At 39.5% G+C, this 27,218-nt stretch overlaps 1 gene segment (V, D, J or C); it reads right to left on the bottom strand.

Annotated features, from left to right (window-relative positions):
• Positions 1–5,910: 5,910 nt before the first annotated feature.
• LOC122800307 overlaps positions 5,911–27,218 on the bottom strand; it is a 43,081-nt gene continuing 21,773 nt past the window's right edge. Inside the window, 1 exon segment of the V gene segment in view lies at positions 5,911–5,978. Coding sequence covers positions 5,911–5,978 — 68 coding nt within the window.

Here is a 27,218-nt window from a genome sequence, read left to right as displayed (position 1 = left end):
AACTAGATAGGTAGGGTTCTAATCCCGGTACTGGCAACTGTGTGTGTGTGTGTGTGTGTGTGTGTGTGTGTGTGTGTGTGTGTGTGTGTGTGTGTGTGTGTGTGTGTGTGTGTGTTTAAGTGTGAATATTACTACTTTAAAGTATTTTGAGGCATTTCCCACCCATTACATTTCCCTTGTCCTACTTTACTAGGCCTAATAATTTCATTCACATTAGAAGTACCTTGTGAGAAGGTGAATTCATATAAGCTCCATGGTGTGTCTCATAACTGCACACTATAGTAGAAATAAATAGACAGGTACAGGTTCTAATCTCAATACTGGCAACTGTATGTGTGCGCTGTGCTTGAGAATCATATCCTCTGTATACCATTTTGATGTGTGTACCATCCACACTTTTTGCCACCTCCCAATAGCATTAATTTATATAGCATGTTAATGGCTTCACTTGCACCATGTTATACCATTGCACAGGCCATTGCAGTCATCTGTACAGCTGTCTTTGGAATATGTGGTTGTTTGCAACACATACGTGGTCTGTGTACCCTAACAATTGCCATGCATGTGATATTGTTGCCAAATAGGTCACAACTAGTGTACTGACACACATGCTAGGATCAGATATCATACATGATGGAAGCATCATGGTGATACAATGTCTGTTACCCTATCAGTTGCTCAGGCTTGTAAGAGCAATAGATAACTGCAGTCACTGTTCCTGGTGGGTTATCTCACTATCCATGAAGGCATTCATTACCTTATAAGAAGTAGTGGGCTATGTCCCATGCATATAATGTATGTGGGCCATGTCATGTGTATGTAGCACTATACTACATTAAAGTGGATATGTTGGTTTATGAATCTGTCCATTGGCAAATGTGTTTGTCTTACTGTATGCATATCCCCATGTCAGTCTTTACTGTGTCTATGCAAAGGATATACCATTTTGTCTACCTCTTCCACCCTCTGAACTCAACATTACATACCATAAACCTGTCATGCACAGTACCATGCATGCCCTCATCAACTGCATCAGGGTTGAAAGTGTATGGGAAAGAAATGGCAGAGTCAACAGGTGCTGACATGTGGATCTGTTGTGGTCAATATCATGGCTATGCTGGTGAGGGACCTACTAACAGCAGTCTAATAACCTTTTCCACATGTATTGGCCTGTGGTACTACACAACACTGAGGTGACATGTCTGATGGCTACCTGTGACAAGAGGTATGTATACCAGGTCACACTGTTTGGCAACAGAGTCCATCACACACTGTTACATGCTTACACACCTGATACACATACATATAAACCTGTACCCTGACTATGAAATGGTCAGTGTATTTCCATTCTGCCTTAGTCCAGGTTGCTAATGTCTGCAGTGCCACAGCCTGCAGACACACAGACACTGAAACACAAACAGAATACAGCATGTCAGACTACATTCAGGCAGTGGTACTAACAGCAATAATGCATCATGGCTAATAAGATATATACACCTTTGTGTGTACCCATAACAAATGCAAGCAGACAGCACCTTAAACAGTATTACATAGCTACACTGTACTATATTCACCCTGTGCATCATACCCATATTATCCTGTCCCTTCATCTATGACATGGATGACAGGAATGTGGTACAGGTATCATCATATGCACAGGGTGTGGTGTGGGTTTGCCAGAAGTCTAGGCTGGGCCATACAGTTGACATCAACGTGTGTGTGTGTTTGGAGCGGTATCCTATACATGGGTTGTGCAGAGGTGCTGTGTGTGTCTGGAGGTGACTCGCCTGTGATACAGATATGTGTGTGTGTGTGTGTGTGTGTGTGTGTGTGTGTGTGTGTGTGTGTGTGTGTGTGTGTGTGTGTGTGTGTGTGTGTATGTATGCATGCACACAGTCACACCATGTGGCTGCCCTACACAGGGGTATGTTGGAGAGGTGTGGACCATACATAGCAGGGTGTCCAGTTCACCATCTCTGGCCATGGACTCATGAACTGGTCTTTCCAGGGGTCTCACTGGCACTACCAGGCCCAAGGCCAGATGCAATACTGCTTCCTGATGGTGACTGATAACTGCTGGATCTGCATCCCTGATGAGACCGGCCAGGACCACGTGCCCATGGCCTGCTTCTGTGTGATGTGCGCAGCAACCTCACTTTGGGTGTGCTGGTGTCAGTGCCATTACAGGAGTGTGAAGGTGCATGACCCTGTAGACTCTCAGCTGATGTTGCTGCTGACCTACGTCCATGTGCCCAATACCCATCTCCCACCACATGCTCTATAAAGGATGCGACATGGTCGAGGATTGCAAAGGTCTCACCCCACTGTCTATTCATGACCTCAGTTTGTTGGTGTGTGGCCTCAACAAGGTCATGCATGTCGCCATGTAAACCAGGAAGACTTGCATCTAACCCCCTGAGTATTTGTCTGGTGTTGTGTTCACTGCATGCCTGTTCATCCATCACAGCCCAAAACTTGCAATAGTGGCTTGGCAAGCAGCAGTCCTCCTGCGAGCACCCCTGTCTATCTGCCCATGTGGGACCTCGACAGCACTCTGGCTTTGGGCAGTCTGTACACTCACACCTGCCGTAGTCACCACACTAGCCTGTTCTATGCCACCACCTGACAACTGTCCATCATCTGTGGCTGCTGGAAATGGGGCATGTGTGGACATTGTGACTGTGTACGGTGACATTGTGGATGAGTGTGGAGTGGCAACTGATGACACAGATTCAGCCCCTGACAACACCTGTGCCTGTATATCAGCATTATCATTGGGATGATCTGTAGAGACACTGTCATCAGATACTGAACAGGATGGACTGTGACCACCATGACCAACTGTGTGGGAAAGAACAACATACGTAAATTAATACCTGCACTATACTATTTCCTGCTACACATGCACACACATGCAAGTGAAGTGGCAGACAGGCATTACACAGACCTCACAATAGCCAACTGCTGACATTCACAACACAGTCAGACCACTACATATCATGGACATGCCATCAACAGCATGCAGTGCAGTCCTTTCCACTTCCTGTTATGACTTCTATACACCTCTGTGATATGTAACTATTGTTAGTAGGTGATGTGCCTTCTAGTAACACACACTGTGCCCATGTACACATAATTGTTGTTCACCTGTATAACACAGTGGCATCTCTTACAGAACATACCTCAAAACTGTGCAGAGTGTTGGTGAAAGTATACATGGGTGGCCCATATTTCTGGTCTGTCTTTCATAAATCCTGTATTTGTCTGTCACCTTACTGTGCTCATATGAGTTCTGCTGTCACTATTTAGTGACATATTTAGAGTCTCACACATCAAAATCTGAAGCACATATATGTTACAACATGACTGGTTACACTTGCAACCTTCTAAACTTACAGTGGATACTGTGAGTGTACACACCCATGTTAACATGCCAGCTTTGTCCCATATATAACATGAGTCCATCGAAATGATGTGATAACATCACCCACCTTTACTGTGACCTATAACCTGTGCAATCCAGTTGCAGAGCAAACTCATTGGTTAGGGGTAACATGTAGCATGACTGTGCACACACTTAAAAAATAATACGTTGTTAAAGCACCGTTTGATTTCCTAACAGCAGTCAGTCTGCTTGGGAAGGTGTGTATGAGCATGGCACATCTGGACTTAGCAATATTTGTACACTGCCCCTTGCAGAAGCCCTCTGACTCTGTCAGATTGCAATGACATCATGTCTGTACATGCCTCTTCAGGGGACTGCACAGATTCTCTATTGTATGTATGTGTGCACTGTGGCTGGGCCATTCCAAAACTTTGATTGTATACTGGTGAAGACATTCTGTCATGGATTTTGATGTATGGTATGGGTCAGTGTTGTGTGGAAAGTTGTAAGTGTTATCCATCTCATAGCTTTCTAGCAGGAACATGACACCTGAGTGCCAAAAATTACTGGTATGTTGAACTGTTCCTAATCTCCTCCACCTTGGCCACAGGCCCACATCAAGCTTATGAACAGCAACCACAAAGAAGAACACTGCCATCACCATGCATCACCATGGGGATGGTGCTCTTTTGGTGATGCACATTGTCATTCTTGTATCAAACAAAACTCTTGGTATAGTGGACAAAAAGTGCAACCTTGGTGTCATTACACCATAGCACATTTCCACACATGCTACTGGGGGACCTGAGGTATTTTCCATGAGAAATTAGCCAGACCTAGCTGTTGCTCAGTGTGTGAGATGCCTTCCATCTTCCAAGCCTACCCCATAGGCCACACATGTGCAGAATATGTAAGATTGTTGTCACATGTAGTACACAACTGGCACTTGCCACTGATTCCTGCAACTCCAGTAGTGTTGCTGTAGGTCTCCTGTCAGCCTCCCTGACCAGTCTGGGCCCTGTCATTTCCACACATTTGGAGGGCTGTCTAGTCCTATGCAGTATCACTGTTACCCCATATGTCCACCACCATTTGATGGCTGTCTTCACTGTATTCCATGGTATATATACTGCTGTGGAAATGTTTGTGTATAGCCTACTCTGGCCTGTTACCTTTCACAAAGGAGATCTCTTTGCTGCTTTATAAGCTGTATGTAAACTATGGCTGTTGCTTTTGCAGACACTGGAGTAAATGTAGGATAATCCTGGTAGGACAGTAGACTGTTATTTTCTGTTAATGTCAGAGTGTCAGTAATTGATGGCAGGTGTGTACCTAAGAAGAAGATGTAATGTTATATTAATATCGAGAGCTGCTTCAACACAGTATTATTTTCAGACTGTACACACATATACATGTAGTGTCTTCCACATTTTTCATGTGTCATACTTGTTCCCCTAACAGATTTGTTTCTTTTACAATTGAATTGTACAGGTTATAGGTCACATGACAGGTTGCAAGGGTTTGGAAATGAGTGATTGTGCTCTCATGTTTGCATTTCACAAATGCCTGCCATTCTAACAGGTGTGTGTACACCATTTATATGCACTGTATAACAATTATTGTAAATTATGTCCCTAGATTTGGCCCTTCCTCCCCCCCATTTGGTCAGTCTTTCACCAGATTTCTTGCAATTACAGGTTGAGAGGTATGGTACAGATATGTGACATCTCCTGCAAATAGGCCCCTGTGATGACCACTGTGATGCAATGCAGATAACCCCAACCACAACTGAATATGCAGATATTTGCACAACAGCTGAGAGTAACAGTTGTGTGCATGGTCACATGCATGACCTTAACATGCTTGTGGTACTGGTGAGCCACCACAGGGAAATACCATACTCACTGGCTGAAGGCTGCTGTCCTACATGCAGACTAGAGGTACCTATGTAGGTGTGGGGGAGAGGTATTGTCAGCAGACTCACATTTGGTAGTGGTGCAAGATTCTGCACAAGTACAGTACAAGCTATGATACTATCCAATTTTCTGTCCCTCACCATAGATGTGCATTTCTGTGCATTAATAAACCCCAACCACAAATGCAGTTTGAACTGACATATGCATGTAGATACTCTATAGAAGACAGTATGACTGATAAATGACTACATTGATGTGCACTGTGGCATTACCTGGATGCTCCTCACCTGTTGCCTGGGTGCTACCCACCTCCATGAGTGGTATTTCTTGTCGTGGTTGTGTGGGGGATGCCACAAGGTTGGCAAGGTGCTCCTCAGTTGCCATAAGTGGGGCCTGTGTGGCTGGACTCACACCCATAGCAGTATGGTTCCTGGCCACAGCAGCAGCCATTTGCTGGGCACAACATTTCAGGTCAGTTGCCCGATGCCTGACTTGATCGTATGTGCGGCCATGGTGGCCCAAGGAGTTCACTCTGTGGACAAGGTTGTCCCACAGGGCAGTCTGCTCCCACAGATGTAGCTGGCTCTGGCCAAACAGAACTGCATGGTGCTATACTACTGCACCAATGATAGCTGCAGTCTCCTCTGCAGTGTAAGCAGGCTGATGCTGCATGCCACCTGGAAGACATAAACATGAAAACATCACAGGCCTGCAGACATTGGCCAGAGTTATTTACATAATCAGCACATCAATATTGCCTACCACAACCATCACTTCCAACCACATCATAACCCTGTCATCTCTCAGCAAAGTATGAAGCTGCATTGCATTCCTGCTCCTGATGTGTCATGTTCCCTCTGAGGGCCAGTACATTGCATAAACCACCATTCACCATTCACGTTTCTGTAGAGGGATGACAGTGTCCATCTTCCTTGTAGATGGGATGTCAATGGTGCTCCCCTCCATACAGTGTGTAATGGAGCTGGGAGCATATGCCTGAGTTCATGTAGGATTCAGACAGGTATGTTCTGGGGTCCCATGGGGGACTTGCTTTTCTTGACTTTGATTATGCAGTATGCACCCGCTTCATGATGATGAGTGGAGGGTTGTTTGTGCTGTGCATATCCACCTACACTGAGGGTGAGCCTGGGGGTGATGTTTGCTCTAAATCTGTCTGCAGCAGGATGGCTGTATCTATGGTGTGTGTGTATGTGGATGGATAACATTCTTTACTCACGCCATGAAGGTCTAGGGCAGAGTAGTGGAAGCTATGTTAAGAAGGGAGGTGAGGAATACTGATCAGCAGTATGGTTTTGTGCCTGAAAAGAGCACTACAGATGCAATGTTTGCTCTGATAGTGTTGATGGAAAAGTACAGAGAACGTCAGATGGATTTGTGTTGTGTCTCTGTGGACTTAGAGAATGCATATGACAGGGTGCCTAGAGAGGAATTGTAGTATTGTATGAGGAAGTCAGGAGTGGTGAGAGGAATCTGTAAAAGTTCTACAGAAGATGTACAAGGGTAGTGTGACAGTGGTGGGTTCTGCCATGGGAGTGACAGGTGTGTTTGCAGTGGAGGTGGGATTACATCGTGGTTCAGCTTTGAGCCCTTTCTTATTTGCAGTGCTGATGGACAGGCTAACAGACAAGATCAGGCAGGAGTCACTGTTTACTGTGATTTTTACAGATGACACTGTGATCTGTTCTGAGAATAGGGAAGAGGAGACACTGAAGATGTGGAGATATGCTCTACAGAGGGGAGGAATGATGGTCAGTAGAACTATGACAGAATATATGTGTGTGACTGGGCAGGAGTTTAGAGAAATGGTGAGTATGTAGGGAGTACAGTTTGGGAAGGTGCATGAGTTTTCAAACTTGGGATCAACAGTTCAGAGTAATGACAAGTGCTGGGGAGAGGTGAAGACAAGACTACAGGTAGGATGGGGAAGGAGGAGAAGAGTATCAGCAGTGATTTGTGACAGACAAGGGCCACTAAGAGTAAGAGGGAAGGTGTACAAGACAGTAGTTAGATCAGCTATGTTATATAGGTTGGAGACAGTGGCATTGACAAGAAGGCATGAGTCAGAGCTGGATATGGCAGAGTCAAACATGGTAAGATTTGCAGTGGGTGTGACAAAGGTGAACAAGATTAGGGATATGTATGTTAGAGGATCTCCCCAGGTCGGATGGTTTGGAGACAAAGCCAGAGAGTACTGGGATTATGTTGTGTTGGACATGTGCTGAGGAGGGATGCTGACTATATTGGGAATAGGATGGTAAGGATGACACTGCCAGGCAAGAGGTGAAGAGGAAGGCCTATGATAAGGTGTATAGATGTGGTGACAGAGGACATGCAGGTGATTGTTGTGACAGAACAAGATGCAGAGGACAATAGGAAATGGAGACAGATGATCCGCTGTAGAGACCCCTAACAGGAACAGCCAAAGGAAAGGGAAAGAGATGTTGTAATGTCAGTCTTCACAGGTTGCCAATTATTTGACAGACACAACACAACTGTATGAGTAAATAACTACAAATATGAGGCACACATATGGTCGGTGTGCATAACACTGGAGATTTGAATAGTACATGCTCAGTATATCACATGCAGTTCAACACAAACATCTGCAACAGTATTTCACTATAGAAAAATCCTGCATAGGTCACTCACATTTCTGAGAAAACAAGTATATAGAAGCTGTATTCACAATTAACATATGGATATCTACAGCATCCCAGTATCTGACCTAGCAGTGTCACAGTCAGTATTGTTAACAAACACTCCTGTAGTTGGCATATGTGAGCCATCCTTTCCTGGGGTGACTCAGGGCCCTGAGCTGTGATCTATGTCACTGCAGACAGACCCAGCTGATATGGCTATAGGTTATGATCAGCAATATATCAGGACAGCAAGTCTGGTTGAGACATATTTGTTGAACTTCCTATTTCCCATTATTACATACCTTCTACTGCATTCCATTGCATGTTTACATGTTTGACATACCTTTTCGTTTTTCAAAGTATGGTTGCTTCTGTTCAAGTGCTGATTTCTTCTGTGTATCTCTCACTGTCTCCCCCTCTCTCTCTCTCTCTCTCTCTCTCACTCACAGATGTAAGATATACCTCTGTTTTGCATAGGCAGCATCTTGTCTTTTGTAGGTAATGCTCATGAGCAGATGATGGCCTGTACACCAGTTGGTGCCTCCCACTTGCTAATTGCATGCAGAACAGCTGTGGTTTTATTCCTACAGCCAATGGCATGGCAACACACTCCTATAATTGAGTACATCATGTGGGCATTGGCCCTTTTCCTTGCCTATGAGGAGGACTTCATGTAGGTGTGTGAATAACAGCATCACAGAGGCTCATTTGAAATACCTCTTACATCATAAACTGTGGAGCCAGCCCAACAAACTGGGGGAGAATGTTCCACACATAAGGACAGAATGTAGGTATTGCTGTTATACAGTTGTATTAATGCGAGTTTAACAGTATTCTATGGACATGGCTTTTCTGTATGATTTTAAGTCTGACAGTGTTATGTGGTTGACATAACTCTCAACAGTGGGGCGATCTACAGAATGGCCAGATGCTGCACTCTCATATTTGGTTTATTCATCAGCGATGTCTTTTATTTGTAAAATCAGTAGCATACTGTGGGGATTGCAGTCAGTAACTTCTATCATCCATTTGTGTTTCTGACTTCATATCCTCAGACAAGATGTGTGTCAACAAACCGTTTTACACCAGCAACTGTCTCAGTTTATAAAAGCAATACTTCACATATGCCCTTGTTTGTGGGCCTCTGTCCCCCAAGTATGTCAGGCTTTTTTCAGATGTCATGCAGTAAGATGGTGGTAGGTGCAGTATATAATTCTTTAATGCCTTCATTCCTGATACCATCCTATTGATGTAACAGACTGCCAGACATGTAATGTGTACAAGGCCTGATATATGATGACAAAGTGTGGACATTCTGTAGGACTCCAATCAGTTTACAAATCTATGTATTTATGCCAATTGTTGACAGACTGTCAGGATTGTGTAGCAGTGTAGTGTGTCAATTGTATCAGGCCTGTGTAGGGAAGGTGATACATGTATGACTTATGTCTCCTTTTGTATCTGCCTGTGCATGCTGCTCCAGTTTGTGGTAGTCTCTCAGCTGTATATGTTTGTAGGGGCAGACTGAGACATGTCCCCATACCACGGTCAGCCAAAACACTACAGTGTGACTTGGGCCAGTATATGTAGGGGTACTGTGTGAATGGCAAACTTGTTGGGATATTTCTGTTAAGAAAGTCCTTATACTGTACTGTTCATTTTTTTATAACAGTATGTCACTGTGAGTGTGTTGCAATTGGTTGTGGATATGCACTTTCACAATGGTGTCTGTTTTGCACTGCTGTTACATCCCTGTAGTGCCTGGTATATTTGCAAATAAAAGTGTAATTCCCCATAGCAGATTTTGCTTTCTGTTGTGTCAGTCTGACTGTACTTTGGAGGGTGCTTGGTGACATGCTTAGGAGCTGAGTGTAGTTTCCATAATGTGATGTTATGTACAAATATTTGTAGGATGTACTATTGCCTTGCCCCCATAAGTGCTGTGTATTTCTGACACATTAGTGGGATGATGTTTGGATGTCAGTCGCTAACTACTGTGAAGTAAGTGAGTGTTAGACTTGTGCTATTTCAGTCACTATATGTTAGGACAGATATGAGGGTATTACTGCAGCAACTGTGTCAGCTTATCTACTCCAGTATTTCATATATGTCCTTGTTTTCATGCCTTTCTCCCCCCACTTTGTCAGGCTTGGTTCAGATTCATTGCAGTAAGGGGTTCTGAGGCTACCTCTTGAGTGGCCAGATTGTTTCAGACTGTCCAGGTTTATTGGTCATATTCTGGTCTGTTCCACAGATTTATTATTTTATTTCCCTGGTCAATCACTGTGATGATCTGAGGATGTCTGACAGTAAATGGTGACATACATTTCAGTTTCAGAACTGAAATCCTGCTGAACATGTATGCTGAAACGAACCCTGTCACTTTGGCAACATTCTACATTTATAGTGCGATAATTAAAACAATTCCCTAGTTTTCGGCCATTGTCACCCCGTTTGGACACCCTTTGGCCAGATGTGTTGCACTATGAGTTTGAGAGGTATGACTCCACTACATGTTATGATATATATAATATATATATATATATATATATATATATATATATATATATATATATATATATATATATATATATATATATATATATATATATATATATATATATATATATATATATATAGGTAGGTACTAGGCTATCTGCCCGAAGGCATTTATAAGCCTAGCCAGAATGTGTTGGCTTTCATTGCCTCCTTAGATTAGTTCCCTGTCCCTCTGTCCAGCACAGCTGCTGAAGTGATCCCCGTGGTAAACTTTCTGTTTCTCATCCACTCATCAAGGTTTCTCTTGAAGAGCGTTAGTGAGGAGCTCTGCCTAATGTAGACTGGAATCTTGTTCCAAAGCATGGTAAGTCTCTGGGACAGGAATATATCCCTCCAGCACATCTTATTTATTGTTGTGGTGAGGTTTAGATCCCTAGAGCGTGTGGCTCAAGGGGATAAGGTTTTCTTTAGGTGGAGCATGTCCATCAATTCTGGATATATAAATGTATATGTTTATATATGTTTTTATTTTAATTTTTTGTTTTGTCTTGTCATATATCTTTATTTATTAATTTGTGTGTGTGTGTGTGCGTGTGTGTATGTGTGTGTGTATGTGTGTGTGTGTGTGTGTGTGTGTGTGTGTGTGTGTGTGTGTGTATGTATGCGTGTGTGTGTGTATATATATTTTATATGTATATCTGTATTTACATTAGTTACATATTTCTCCATATATATGCGTCTCCATACATATATATGTTTGTACTTGTACATATAAAAAACCTGACTTTTATTCTACAGAATGTTTCCTTACTGTTGAATGACTCTACTGCAGAATATATGTGAAAAATACGAGTGAGCACTCAGTTTCAAGATGGCCTAATCGTATGTTGAACTGACTATAGTGGAAAGGGTTCTGGGTTCAAGCCCTGGCAGTTCTAGCTATTTTGTTACTAAACAGAACACTGTGGATGACACAGGGTGATTAAAAAAGTTATAATAGTTGTAAGTGGGATTGTGTTGGTTTGCATGGAGCTAAGCGAAGCTAAGCAATGTTTAACTCCACTTACGTCAGCTTAAACCCACGCTAATTAAAAAAAAAGAAAAGAAAAAAGGGACACAGGAAAGTGGTGAAATGGGGCAAGAAGGGGGAATGACAAGGGGCAATTTGGAATTTAGAGCCTCACACCCCACAAGAAGGGGTGGGGGCAACATACAATAATGAAAAATACAATAATGATAATTATTGTGGTAGATTGTGTAATGGGTCTGTATCTGTAGCAAAATGCAGAGCTATGTATGGGATGTAATTATTTTGGGACAGATGTCCTTTTTTTTAAAGTGAGAGTGTAATGTTGGGGAAGGAGTGTAGGTAAGTGTGGGGAGGTAAGTTTGGTAGGAGAGGTTGCTTTTGCAGACAGACAAGACACACAAGACAGCAGACTGGGGCATTGTGTGAAATATGGGGGGTAAATACCTTGGATGGAGAGGGTGGTTGGGAATCCAATGCCCATGAGCCCCCTAGATGGTAGTAGTGGGACTGATGTCCCCACCTGATGTCAATCACCACTACCGCTTCATGGCCCCAAAGGTGGGTGTGCTGGGGGCTTAGCTGGAGGGGCCAGCTGCCCCTCAAGCTGTGCCAGTCTGCCCTCCATCTGGCACAGTCAGAGATCCAGCTCTGTCTGGAGAACACTACACACCATACCACGGAGCTCATGCCGGGTGATGGGATCCTCTCTGCACCCACATGCAGGGGGGCAAGCTCTGTCCCCTGCAGCGGTTCCAGCTGAGGGTGGTGCAGGACCAGCAGATGAGGGTGCTCTGGGTTGGGGCTGAGACCCAGTGCCTCGGCCAGATGTGCTGGGAGAGGTGGATCCGTCAGGACTGGCCTACCCAAACCTGCTATGGAGTGAGAATTAACAAGGTGTATTGGTTAGTCATGAACAAAACATTTCAACATTAGTCAAAACAGCATGCATAGGTGTTCCAATTGACCAAGAACAATGGAATTATAACAATGGCATCGCAAATAGAACACATGCAGAAATGGAATGGCACTCAGGATTGCAACAGCATGTCAGTTATATTTACGGCAACAGGCCAGCAACAATGGTTATTCAACAAGGTATGTTAGTATGCACCCATAATAACCAGAATGGAATGCAGGTCCCAGCAGTAGGTTTTGAGAACAACATATCCGTATGAAATGTATTGCAATTATTAGAGCAGATGAGTGGTGGGGGAAGAGAAAACAATTCCATTAACAACTGCATTCATTGATAGTTCTCAATACAGTACTGCTCAATACCCTACAGTTCTGCCCTTGCTTAACCTTTACGTGGGCCATGGAGCTACTATAGCACATACACACCTGTACATATGTGGAGCAGGACTGCTATGGGGCAAGGTATGACAACTCTAAATACATGGGTATAGGGGACTCATACCTGTCATACTTACTGGTACGAGTAACAATGTGTTCCCTGTCATGCTGTTCTGTGAGTGTGCTTATGGCATACTTGTACTGTAATGTTATCTGGGTGCAGGTTTTTTACCAACAGTGGAAACTCTGACAGCATGACACTTGAGAGGCTTGCATTGGCAAGACTGCATAGTGTAGATGGCTACTCTTCTTCTATCTGTAGGACTGGGGCTGCTCAATAGAACAGTTGTACACATTTCATGGATATAACCATCATATTGCTTCTGCAAATATTTCTTTACCTGCTGTGGGAAATTATCTGTTCACAATAGATGAGTGTTTCTACAAATATTTAGGTTTACTGCTGTAGAACTAGAAAGACATGTTAGTACCAGTCCCTGGATTTGATCATGGTGTGTGTGTGTGTGTGTGTGTGTGTGTGTGTGTGTGTGTGTGTGTGTGTGTGTGTGTGTGTGTGTGTGTGTGTGTGTGTGTGTGTGTGTGTGTGTGTGTGTGCAAAAGGGAAATACAATCCTTATCAGACTAAGCTACTGGGGAAGTGGTGTCTCTTACTTGACTTATTTCTGCCTAGTACATACTTTTCTACACACACTACTTGTGCAGTCTGTACTTCCTTGTGTCTCACACTTTCTTGTACATTCAGGACTACATACAGCTGAAATGCAGAGGTTAACACAAGGCAGTGCTGGCAGGAACACAGTACAACACATTACTAAACAAAATATTTACTTTTGCATGTTGTCAGTTATTTCAGATTCACATTCTAAACTATGCAGACAAGCAGTGCTAAATCACTTCACCTGAGTTACTGCATGCTGCCATAGCCTTATGTGCCATGCAGCAGCACAATTCTACTTTTCAGATACATGACAAATGAAAGACAACAGTTTGTGGTAGTCATCTTTATTAGGTTTAACAAAACACAACAGTTTATAATCCTCAGAAATCCATAGTCAGTATTACTGCATGATCTGCACAGAAGGACTGCTTCTCATTTATGACTGTTACAGTAGCCCTAACACAGCACTTCCCTAGCAGGTTGTTTCAGACAGCCTAATACATATTCTACTCCTCCTCTCCTCAATTGTACCTTGTTTCCTACAAAACTCTGTATTACACAGCAGCTGGCACTACTCAGTTCTAACAATGGCAGCCTGAGACATGGATTTATTCAGTACAGTTAGAACTCAATTATAAAAACAGGCAGTATTAGTTTTATTATTTCTGATTTATTACAGCAAATATTAAGAATATTTCTGTACTTTCCAAACTGTCGGTGCTGTCATAGCAGATGCAGCACATGAGCATAAATGTTTGAGGCCCTCTCAACAGCAGCTGTAAGGGGAAAAGAACGGACATTAAGCACACCTGTACAGTAAAATATACAATTTTTAAATAATTATTTACAGCTTGACAGAGTGGGTACTTACAAACTTCCTGGACATCCTGTGTCTGGGCTTCTTGAATCCACTGGGCCAAGCGTTCACCTTTCCTATACTTCAGGTCATCATAGTGATGCCGCACCTGCTCACCAGTTTGGGTTATGCCAGTGGCACTGGTGAGGTCATATGCCAGATGGTCCCAGAATTCTGCTTTATACTGTGAGCCCTGGTACTGGCCCTGCAGCAGTCTGCCTTCATGGTCTTTAACAAGGAGTCTGACCATGACCCTGGACTCCTGGATGTCCCAGTGTTGTGCCCAAAGTGCACACCCTCTCCAACACCAGACACAGTTGCTACCCTGATCAAGCTCAAACAGATATGTCTGTATTCCCACTTGTGTGGTTTAAATAAGGAGATTTTCCCATCCTTTGTCGACATTGGGCGATTTTTAAAAGTGTTGAGCTGTGCTTAGATGTGCGCAAACCCACTAAGCTGAGATGAGCAGTGGTTAAAGAGGCAAGAGCTTCAGCAGTTCTTAGTAGTGCACAAACCTGCTCAGTTACTTGAGCATTGATTAAAGTGTCCAGAGCTTAGCAATGCACAAATCTACTTAGCAATGCTTACACCAACTAAGTGCAGCTTACCTTTGCTAAGGATTGCTTACAATGTTCATGTTTAAGCATTCCTTAGTTGGTTTCAGCAATGCTGCAACTGGCTTAGATAGGTGCAAATATTACTTTTCATTAAAAAAAAAAATTGCATAAGTTAGTGTATGACACCACAATGGCATTTTGGATGCCGGACACTACCATACGTGATGCATATGAATTACAATGTCATTCCAAATCATAAAAATGAATGTACAACTGCTTCCACACATAAAATGTACTGGCCTGTGTTGGGATTCAGTCTGTGCATCTATTGTCCACAAAGCCAGAGCTCTAACCACTACACTACATCAACAGCAAGGATTTCTGCTTCACATTTTTATTTAGCTCTCACGATCTACCATTGTGCTCTGCTTAAAGTTTTTATTTAGGTATTAAAAATATAGATATTAAATAATACACTATTAATTATCAGGAGGTTGAGGGTATGTGCGGCAGGGATCTGGCTATTCTGGGTAATGTCCAAAACTGTCCAGGCACTTTTTGAATTTTTTTATTTTATATTTTGTATTTCAGTGTCCGTGGACACTGTTATGCTCAGTTATACATTTCAGTGTCCACAGACATTGAAATACTGCATAATATTAGAGCAAAGCTCTAATATTATTCCACTTTTGCTTTGAAAGTGTTATATGGCACTTTCTGCATGCAGGAGGAACATTTACTGTCCGTGCACTACTTCAACATGCCCCCTGCGCTTGTACATGGATCGTCTCCATGAAGAATACAGTGATGCACCCTCATGAATATGTAGGGCGTGCTGCTGCTGTACACAGACACTGAACACTCTGTGCAAGAATAGCTTTATTCTTGCACAGAGTGTTCCTGAATCCTGGGCCGTGTCTTTTTAGGATTTCCAAGGCACACACAAACATTTTAAAAAGAGCATACAGATTAATCGTAGCATATGAAGGATTTAAAACATACACTCTGGTTGTTTTTGTTGACAGGATGTTAAAATCTGTTCTTGCAGAATCCCCATATCTTTTAAAACATTCATGGGATTTTCTTGGGAGAATCAAACAAGACCAGTGAAGGAAAGGCACCATTTTTTAAACTATGGACATTTTAGATCTATTTTCATGAATCCCACTGCATTTTAGTTTACATTTATTCCAAAAAGCACTGATGGATTCTAAGTTATTAACCTCAGATGACATTAGGTTACTGATGCATCCTATGGACTTGATTTTGTCAAATAATTTTATATATTTTAAAGGAAAATTTTACAAGCAGGTGAAGGGTGTAGCATGGGTGGGCACTTGTGTCTCTATATATGTCTACATTGTGATGTTAAGGTTGGAGAAAAGGCACATTCTTAATTTAGGTTACAACCAGTGCTGGAATCTGTATTTGAAGTACCTTGGCAATTTGTTCATTTTATGGATTTTCAAAGACCACAAAATTAATGAATTCTTAAACTACATACAAAATAGTAAATAATGTTTACAATTCACTCATTTCCATAGCAAAGAGCAAGTTATTTGTTCAGATGTAAGAATTATGAAGAAAGAGGATAGGCTTGTGTTTGCCATACACCTCACAACTGTCCAGATTTCTGCCTTATATTTTTGGTCTGTTCCTCATCAGCTTTGTAGTTTTCTGGTAAATCAGTGATGGTTGAAGTCACTAAATAATGACATACATTTGAGTTTCAGACTTCATATCCTTTAGAAAATGCATGAGAACACATTATCTTTTATTCTAGGAAGTTTATAAGTTTATAAGAGAACTATTTAAAATGTGTCCCTATTTTAGGACATTTGTCCCCCCATTATTTTTGGCTTTGTCCAGATTCTTTGTGCTAATAGACTAAGAGCTATGGTTTGCCATCTATTGTAAACCAGCATTTTCTAAAGTATATTTGCATTAATAAATAGCCATGCTGGGGTATATAAAAAAACCTGGTAAAAGTGCACTTGTCAAGCTAGTGAAGATGACTTCTGAGACTGACCTGTTTGAAACAGAGAGATTGAAACTAGAAGTAATGCTTTCTGAGAAGGTTTACACAAGAGAACTAGTCACAGACATCTGTAACAGTCTGGCTTCTGAGATGTGAAAAAGACACATACCTACATACATACAAATATTCAAGCATGAGCATCAGTGCCCTTCTAGTTTGTCAATATACCAAAACACTTGTTCCCATAATAAGTGTCCAGGCTTTTCTTAAAAGTATCTAAACTAGTCCTCGCTTTAATGCAATTTAGTAGTCTTTTCCATGCATCAGCTGCTCTCTCAGAGAACCAATTAGTACACTTCTCATTCCTACAGAATCTTCTACATAAGTTGTCTGATGACTCTCTACTACTTTTTTTTTGTTCAAACATTTTTTTTATTAATTTCCAGAAGTAACAATAGATATAATGCAGTTATCTAATGAATGACCTAATATAACATACTATATACAATATTTACATTTGGCCTATATGAAAGGAAGAACAATCCATTAAAGAAATGTAGTTACCCATTAACAAGCATTTCTACTTCACTCTCTTCTAAATCAAAGAGATTGTGATAGACTTCAATGTTTCAATAAGAGAAAGAATTTTCTTCCAAGAGTTGTTGGTCCATTTTTTGGAAAGATTCTTGTTTCTTTGACTTTTGTTTCCAGTAGCGCTGTTTCGTCCAATAAAATCAAGAATTGTTCAATATTAGGTTCTGAAGAAGATTTCCATTTTCTTGTCATACACTTTCTAGCAACTGCTAGTGTGATCCAAAGGAGATATAAATTAGTTTTATTCATTTCATTTATTTCATTAACATTCAAGAAAATCAAAGACTTAGTTAATACAAATGAATCTGTGAAGATAGTTTATAAGGAAATTACTAATCTCCCAATATTTTTTATTTTTATTACAATCATAAATTATGTGAGACCAATCAGCTTCACAACTTAGTCAACATCTTCAGCATACAGTATCTTTAGAAGAGTTCATTTTAGAAATCTTATTAGGAGTATAAAAGGCTCTATGCAGAAATTTCCATGTGAAAGTCTTCCAAACTTGTAAATTAGAGGTTAGTTTGGTAGAGTACAGTAAATTAATTTTACTTTCAGTTGATAAATTAATTGTATGCTCTTTAAAGATAAAATCCCAGAAATTTTGTTTAGGGTTAACTTTATAATTTATTAAAATTTTGTATAATCTTTATGTTCATTTATCCAATTATAATTATTATATATCATTTCTTGAATATAGAATATTAGATTAGGTTCAGTTTTAAAGGAAGAGCTATTAATTATTCTGCATAGTGCTTGAGCAAAAGATAAAATACTTTGAAGTACAAGCCAATCTGCGTTTGGAATATCAAATGTATTTTTTATTTGTTGTATATCTAGCACTGACAGGTTCATTATACAGTGTTGCCAGCAAGTACATTTTTTAATTCCCAATTATTAAAAATACTTTTATGGATTTTGTTTGAAAATGTTTTTGTAATTTTGAAGGGTATTAGCAACTCCCACCATAATTTTATATCTATATTGGAACCGATGAACGATCTAAGTAAATTGCAAATGTAATTTACATAATTTAAATTGGTGGGTTTCACCACATCATATTGTAGATTAACACATAGTATATACCAGAATCTATTAATTTGATCATTTAGCAGGAGATTTTTTACTAATTTATTTTCATTTTGGTAGTATGGAGTGATTTCCAAGCAGAAGAGAAGTTAGGATCTATCCAATTAAAAAAAAAAGAATTAATCTCTGTGGTATCCCCGAAGTCTCAAACAACCCACTAAACAAGTATAGTGGGTCCAAAAACAAAACAGTTCAAGAAAATTCTCTGTGTGGAAGATTTTCAGTCAATATATCTCTAGTTAATCACTGTATATTAATCAGATCAGACAATAGTACTAGAAGTAGCGAACTTAAACTCACCTTAAGTAAAAAAAAAAAAATAATAAAAATATATCATTTGAAATATTGTACAGAATTACTAAGTATTTGAAAGTAATTGAAGTAAAGGCAGGCAGTCTGTTTCCAGTTGAAAATCCTTTGCTAAGTACACAGACAAGCAATCCAAGTAAAACAAAAATAATAGAGTAATAGTTTCCTCAAAAACTTTCTAAATATATATATACATTTTATCAGGCAAGGGAGTGGTTTATTGTGCTGTAAAACAAAGTGTTATTGGTACACATGTTAAATTCACATCCCTTCCCCCATCAATGTGACATTTGAGGCTGGTCTGGCCCTACTTAGTAGCTGTCATAATAATATAACCCGTATGTGCTTTAAATAAAATTTATAATGAAGTGGCACATCTTATTTAACCAGATTATTAAGTCTGTGATTTTATCCAAGACAATATACAACATGGCTGGAAATATATCAACCTTAATCCATTTGGCAATCAAAAATATATATAAATATATATACATATACAATTTGCATGTAAAAAATCAATTGTAAAAATCATATTCTATTTTCATAATACTGAGTGGCGCACAGTTACAGTTATCCCACTCCACAAGCGGGATCCACCTTGGATCCTGGGAACTAACACCCCATCAGTCTGACAAGTCTGGTCTGCAAGGCCATGGAATGTATTATCATGGAACTTATAAACAAAGACATTAGCAATCTTCTAACACTGGACCCCATGCAGTTTGGGTTTGTGGAGGGCTGATCTTGTCTCCTGAACCTGATTGACTTCTTCAAATCAGACTCCAGAGCTGTGGACAAGGGTAAGGTGGTCCACACAGCCTATCTGGACCTCCCCAAGGTCTTCAACACCATCCTCCACTCTGGAATCATAGATAAACTTACTAAGCTGGGCATTAATTCCTACCTTACTTGATGGGTTGCCAACTGGCTCACTGACAGAACCCACACTGTAAAAGTAGCTTACTCCAAATCCAGCTCCAGACAAGTGACAAGTGGAGTACCTCAGGGTTCAGTCCTGGGACCGTTCTTGTTTGGCATCTATTTCTCTGAAGTACAGGCCAACACTAAGTGACTCTGGCTAAAAAAGTTCACAGATGACTGCAAACTGGGAGTCATTATTGAATCCCCAAATGATGTTGATATTCTACAAAAGGGTCTTACAGAAACAGATGCTTGGTGCCAGAACCATGGGCTCAAGCTCAATGTCAAGAAATGTATAGTTATCCCCTTTAGGAAAAAACATGTACCCGTGAATTACCACATAGGTGGCAGTACACTAAACACCAAAAGTGTGATAAGAGACTTACGGACACAGGTGGACAATAGTCTCACCTTCGATAACCACTTTGCCACAACAATCAGTAAATCCTTATATGTGGCACACCTCATCACTAAGGGCTTTTCATCCAGAAAAAAAGGAGGCCATTGCACTGTACTCATCCCTTATTAGACCCATTATAGAATACAACACCCCGTTTGGTATGTACCTCTCAAGACATCTGCAACAACTGGAAAGGCTGCAGAAATACCTCACTAACAGAATCACATGCCTAAAGCAGATGCCCTAGGCTGACCATCTAAAAAAACTTCCCCTATACTCTTTCGCATATCGTGTACTCAGAGGCAATCTCTGCTTAACATACAAGGCCATGTCAAACCCAGAGCTGTTAGACGTGCTACACTTAAATAAATCCCAATCCCTCAGAGACACACACTCCAGGGATCTAAACCTTGTCATCACAATGAACAAAACATGCTGGAGGGATAGGTTCCTGACCCAGAGACTCACCAGACTCTGGCATAGACTGCCCATACATGTCAAGCAGAGCACCTCTTTGGCCCTCTTTAAAAGGAACCTTGATGATTGGATGGGAGATAGGAAATTCACCCCGGGGATCACGTCAGTCACCCTGCTAGACAAGGGTCCAGGGAAGTAAATACTGTAAGAAGAAATAGCCAGGGAATTGTTATGGCTAGGCTTGTATAGGTCCTAGAGCATATAGACTAGTACCAACCTATGAACCTATGAACCTATAACCTATTGTTAACAAAGATTGCTTTCATCCTTTTAGACTTCTTCAGGTCTGTGTACAAGAACCCTAAAAACTATCTATAAAAATATTATTGTGTAATTAGTTAGTATTGTTATTACACATAATTTTGAATAAAGTGGAAAAAAGAGAACACAAAAAAGAAAAAAATAAGAAAAAATGTATGATGATGGAAAACAAAATATACACTTAAATTAAAACTGATTTAACATGGTATTTAAAACCAACTGGTAGAATAAAATAAAATTAGTCATGTAAACAATGTGGAGATTTTTTTAAGTTCCAGTACACTTTTAATTGAACAGTAGTAGTTATAGTCCATGCTTCCTAAAAGAGTTCAGCTTTAATTGCCAAGAGTTTATGTTTCTCCAGAATATTCGGGATGTCTCCTTTAAGATCACCCATGTCTATGCAATCCAGGATCTGGAACTTAAAACCTGTGTGTCTTTTGTGAAGAGAAATGTGTTTGGCTAGTGCAATATTTTTACATCCAGAGCAGATTTCTGACAGATGACATGAAATCCTACTCTTAAGTTTATTTACAGTCTTGCCCAGATAGAATGCATCTCATTCATTGCACTGTGCTAAAAAAATTTTTGTAGTGTTACAGTCACCCCTGCACTGATTTTAATGATTTTCTTTAAATAAGGGCAATAAAAAACTATCACCTTGCTGTATAAATATACAAAATGTACAATTGGCTTCACAGCTTTTAATGTTTCTCTCATATGGTTTAGGTTTAAGGCAGACAAGGGAGGAGGTATACTTGTGACTGATACAACTAGCTACAACCTAAAGATAGAGAACATGATGGAGGATAACATATTTTATGAGTTATTTACCATGGATGACATAAAAAGAGCATATGATTTATAGAACATTAATGTCACTACATTATGGGAAGAAAAACTTATTACTGAAAATCTTTATAATTATTTATAGAGTCCAGGAATACCAAAACCACACATGAACAGAGAAGACCCACCTTACAGACTAGTGGTAGAATAAGTCATACATAAGAGATGCAATGGATTTTTTGAGGAAAATAAAAAAAAAAATTACAGTGGAAGCTGACAGCATTTTATTAACTAGTGATGTGGAATGCTTGTACACAATCTTGTACTGGAGTTCAATTTCTTTTTGTTTTAAACAACACAGATCACATGCTATTTACATTTTACTGATGACATCTTTATTGTGTGGGAAGGTGACACCTTGAAGCTTTCAATCAAACAACCCCCTTCCTGGAGTTTACCTCTTCCCATAGCTATACTTTAACCACTTTCTTAGATATACAGATTTCCAAGGACACCAACAATAACAGAATCACCACTGATCTATTCTGAAAACCAATGAGGGTTAACATATTACTCCACGGTAAATGTCGTATAATGTAATGAAGTCCCAGTTACCACAGAGATGGAACCTTTTTTGAGAAACCTGAAGAACTTAGAGAATGATTTTCTAGTGAGAGGCTATGAAAGTTAGATGTTAAAAAACATCCAGTCAGAAAATGTTAAGAAATTCCACAGAGAATAACAAATGGACATACACTTTGGATTATCACAGTATCAAAACCATTGTCACAAAAAACCCTTTTCTGATTAATATCTTAGGTGAAGTCCCATCCTTTGTTTATAGGAAGGCCATGAACATTAGAAGTTTTGTTGAATTTAAACCTAGACCATATGAGAGAAACACTAAAAGATGTGAAGCTAATTGTACATTTTGTATATTTATACAGAAAGGTGATAGTTTTTATTGCCCTTATTTAAAGAAAATCATTAAGACCAGTGCAGGGCATGACTGTAACACTACAAAAGCAATTTACAGGGCACAGTGCAATGAATGAGATGCATTCTATGTGGGCAAGACTGTAAATTTCATGTCATCTGTCAGAAATCCACTCTGATCAGCAGTATGGTTTCATGCCAGGAAAGAGCACTACAGATGCAATATTTGCTCTGAGAGTGTTGTTGGAGAAATACAGAGAAGGTCAGAAGGAGTTGCATTGTGTCTTTGTGGACTTAGAGAAAGCATATGACAGGGTGCCTAGAGAGGTATGTAAGAGGGTACAGGATAAGTGTGACATTGGTGAGGACTGCAGTGGGAGTGACAGATACGTTTAAGGTGGAGGTGGGATTACATCAAGGATCAGCTCTGAGCCCTTTCTTATTTGCAGTGGTGATGGACAGGTTGACAGATGAGAACTATGATGTTTGCAGATAACATTGTGATATGTAGTGACAGTAGGGAACAGGTTGAGGAGACCCTGGAAAGGTGGAGATATGCTTTAGAGAGGAGAGGAATGAAAGTCAGCAGGGCTAAAACAGAATATATGTGTGCAAATGAGGTAGAGTTGGTAAAAGTGGATGAGTTTAAGTACTTGGGATCAATAGTTTAGAGTAATGATGAGTGTGGAAGTACAGGCAGGATGGAATGGGTGGAGAAGAGTGTCAGGAGTGATTTGTGACAGACTGGTACCAGTAAGAGTGAAAGGGAAGGTCTACAAGAGGGTAGTGAGACCAGCTATGTTATATGGGTTGCATTGATGAAAAGGTAGGAGTCAGAGCTGGATGTGGCAGAGTTAAAGATGTTAAGATTTGCACTGGGTGTGACTAGGGTGGACAGGATTGAGTGACAGCTCAGGTTGGACAGTTTGGAGAAAAAGCAAGAGAGGTGTGATTGCATTAGTTTGGCCTTGTGCTGAGGAGGGATGTTGGGTATATTGGGAAAAGGATGCTAAGGATGAAGCTGCCAGATGAGAGGAAAAGAGGAAGGCCTAAGATAAGGTTTATGGGTGTGGTGAGAGAGGACATGCAGGTGGTTGGTGTGAAAGAGCATGATGCAGAGGACAGGAAGAAATGGAAACAGATGATCTGCACTAGCCCAACACCTTTCTCTTCATAAAAGACACACAGGTTTTAAGTTCCAGATCCAGGATCACATAGACATGGGTGATTTGAAGGAGACATCCTGAATATTCTGGAAACATAAACTCATGTGGCAATTAAAGCTGAACTCTTTTAGGAAGCCTGGACTAAATTACTACTGTTTAATTAAAAGAAAATTGCCACATTGTTTACATGACTAATTTTGTTTTATTTTATTCTACTAGTTGGTTTTAAATACCATGTTGAATCAGTTTTAATTTAAGTGTATATTTTGTTTTTCATCATCATACATTTTTTTCTTATTATATTTTCTTTTTCTTGTTCTCTTTTTTCCACTTTATTCAAAATGATGTGTAATAATACTAACTAATTATACAATAATATTTTTATAGATAGTTTTTAGAGTTCTTGTACACAGACCTGAAGAAGTCTAGAAGGATGAAAGCGATCTTTATTAACATGGGTTATGAAAATAGAATATGATTTTGACAATTGACCTTTTTACATGCAAATTGTATATGTATAATTTATATATATTTTTTGATTGCCAAATGGATTAAGGTTGATATATTTCCAGCCATGTAGTATATTGTCTTGGATAAAATCACAGACTTAATAATCTACTTAATAATCTGGTTAAATAAGAGGTATCACATCACTATAAATTTTATTTAAGGTACATAAGGGTTATATTATTATGACAGGTACTAAGTAGGGCAGGACCAGCTCGAATGTCACTCTGATGGGGGAAGGGATATGAATTTAACATGTGTACCAATAACACTTTGTTTTACAGCACAATAAACCACTCCCTTGCCTGATAAAAAGTATATATATATATATATATATATATATATATATATATATATATATATATATATATATATATATATATATATATATATATATATTTAGAAAGCTTCTAAGGAAACTTTTACTCTGTTATTTTTGTTTTACTTGGATCGCTTGTCAATGTTCTTAATAAAGGATTTTTGACTGGAAACAGACTGCCTGTCTTGCTTGGATTACTTTCGAATACTTAGTAATTCTGTACAATATTTCAAATTATATATTTTTTATTATTTTTTGACTTAAGATGAGTTTAAGTTCACTACTTCTACTACTATTGCCTGATCTGATTAATATACAGTGATTAACTAGAGATATATGGACTGAAAATCTTCCACACAGAGAAGTTTCTTACACTGTTTTAATCTATCCAGTTAACAACTATTTTGAAAATTGAAGCCTTGATATATGTTTCTAAATCTGGGAAGTTGATTCCTCCCAATTCTCAGGGTCTAATATGATGAGAGTGGGCTATCTTATTAATTTTTAGAATCTCTAGTACTTTTTGATAACTCCAAACTTTCCCAGAGGTAGCTGTCTCTAAATGCCCTATACACCTGAATAAGATCTCCTCTTAGATATCTATAAGAGACACTGGACAACTGTATATAATTTAGACTTTCATAATAACTTAAATGTTCATATCCATGGATGCCCTTGGTATATTTCTGCTTTGCTCTTTCCAGTTTACTCATGCTTGTTTTCTTATAAGGTTTCCATATTGTTATTCCATACTCAATTTGGGTCTAATTTAACTAACAAACAATGACTTCATCATTTCTGATTTCCTAAATTTTATAAATCTTTTATATGACATATAGTTCTATAACTATCATTAAGCAATTGGTAGATATGATTAGAAAAACTCATAGCTGGATCTACCCATATACCCAGGTCCTTAAATGAGTCTACAGTTTCAGTCACTGTGTGCTGTATTAAATATTCACCTTTCAGTTATGTTCCCCAAACCTCATATGCTTAATTTTGATGTATTTATCAGCGTATTATTCTCCTGTGCCCAAATAGTCAATTTAGCCAAGTTCTTTTGGAGACATGCCTTATCTGTAACACATGTAATCGGTTTACCCAGTTTCAGGTCATCTGCATATAGACTGTAGAACACCTCAGATGAAAAAGGTAGGTCTACAAGGTACAATATAAACAAGTAAGGGCATAGGACAGAGCCCTGTGAGACACCCTGACTGTAACCAAGAATTTCACCTGTTCATTTGCTGTATGATACTTGCCATGTACTGTTTGTAAGCCATGCAGCTATACATCTTATCAAGAGTACATCAATATCTAGCTGTTGATCAGTGTTTTGTGTATGACCCTATCAAATGCTGAAGTTAAATCTATATAAATTACATCACAGCACAATTTTTCATTCATAGCTTCTATTATATTGTTATAGAACATTATGTTACCGATTGTAATAGATCTATTTTCATCATATGCATACTGGTATTTAGTTTCAAGTCCCAAACTATCAAGTTCTGAACATAACTTATCCAATATTACCTTCTTCATTATTTTTCCACAAAATAAAAGTGGACTTAAGGGTCTATATGTTTCTGGGTTTGTTGCACTCTCCTTTCCCTTAAAGACAGATTTAATAAGCACGTTTCCAATCTTGAAAAACCTCCCCATATTTATATGACCTAGTAAATAATTTGGGTTCCTATCACATAGTCGAACTTGTACAAGTTCGAACCCCATATGGTCGAGACCATAAGTTTGAACTTGTACAAGTTTAAGCATTTAAACAGAAATCTCCATAAGGGGAGGTTTCCTTTCATTTCAATGTGGTACGATCTCAGAGTTGGTATATTTATTTATTTATTTATTTATTTATTTTACATTTGTTGACCGGGCTAGTCTAGCTGGATACATGTCCATTTTCAGTAGAGGCCCGGGAAGAAAAGCTCCAAGACAGATACAAATAGACAATAAGTATTGTTACAAAAAAACAAGAAGTAGACATAGAAGATATTTTATGCATTTAACAGTAAATATCATAAAATTATATGCAAAGTTTAGAGCAAGATAATATAAATATGGTAGTGTCTAAAAAATAGTATCCAGGTTCTTACTAGATGCTTTCCATTGTACTACAGAAGATTAAATTAGTGGAGAGAGAACAGCTAGAAAAGATATTAGTAGCATTAACAATAGGTTAGTCAGGGTTGGTACAAGGGCACAGCCAGTGTGTTTTGAGGAAGGTTTTAAGTTTTTGTTTGAAGAGTGGTAAGGAAGGAAGGGAAGTAAGTTCAATAGGTAGAAGGTTCCAGTTTTTCCCAGTTGTGTTTGAGAATAGAGAGTCCCCTGCCATGTTGTGAGACTTGCTGATGTTAACTAGGAGTTTACTTGATGAACGCAAGGCATTAAGATTTTTGTAGGAGGTTATGAGGTCTGAGGGTATTGGAGTATTGTTTGGCTGGTAAAGGATCGTATGGGCAATTGTAAGTTGGTTGAGTTGAAGCTGGTTTTGAAGTTCAAGCCATCCGAGTTGTTTGAGATTCTGACAGTGATGGGTTCTGAAGGGTTTACCAGTGGCAAATCTGGCAATATTA

This window comes from Protopterus annectens, chromosome 4.part0 (genome assembly GCF_019279795.1).
Source record: "Protopterus annectens isolate FY-2018-M chromosome 4.part0, PAN1.0, whole genome shotgun sequence".
NCBI classification, from domain to species: Eukaryota; Metazoa; Chordata; order Ceratodontiformes; family Protopteridae; genus Protopterus; species Protopterus annectens.
Note: the sequence above shows the minus strand (reverse complement) of the source record. Positions and strands in the feature narration are given on the sequence as shown.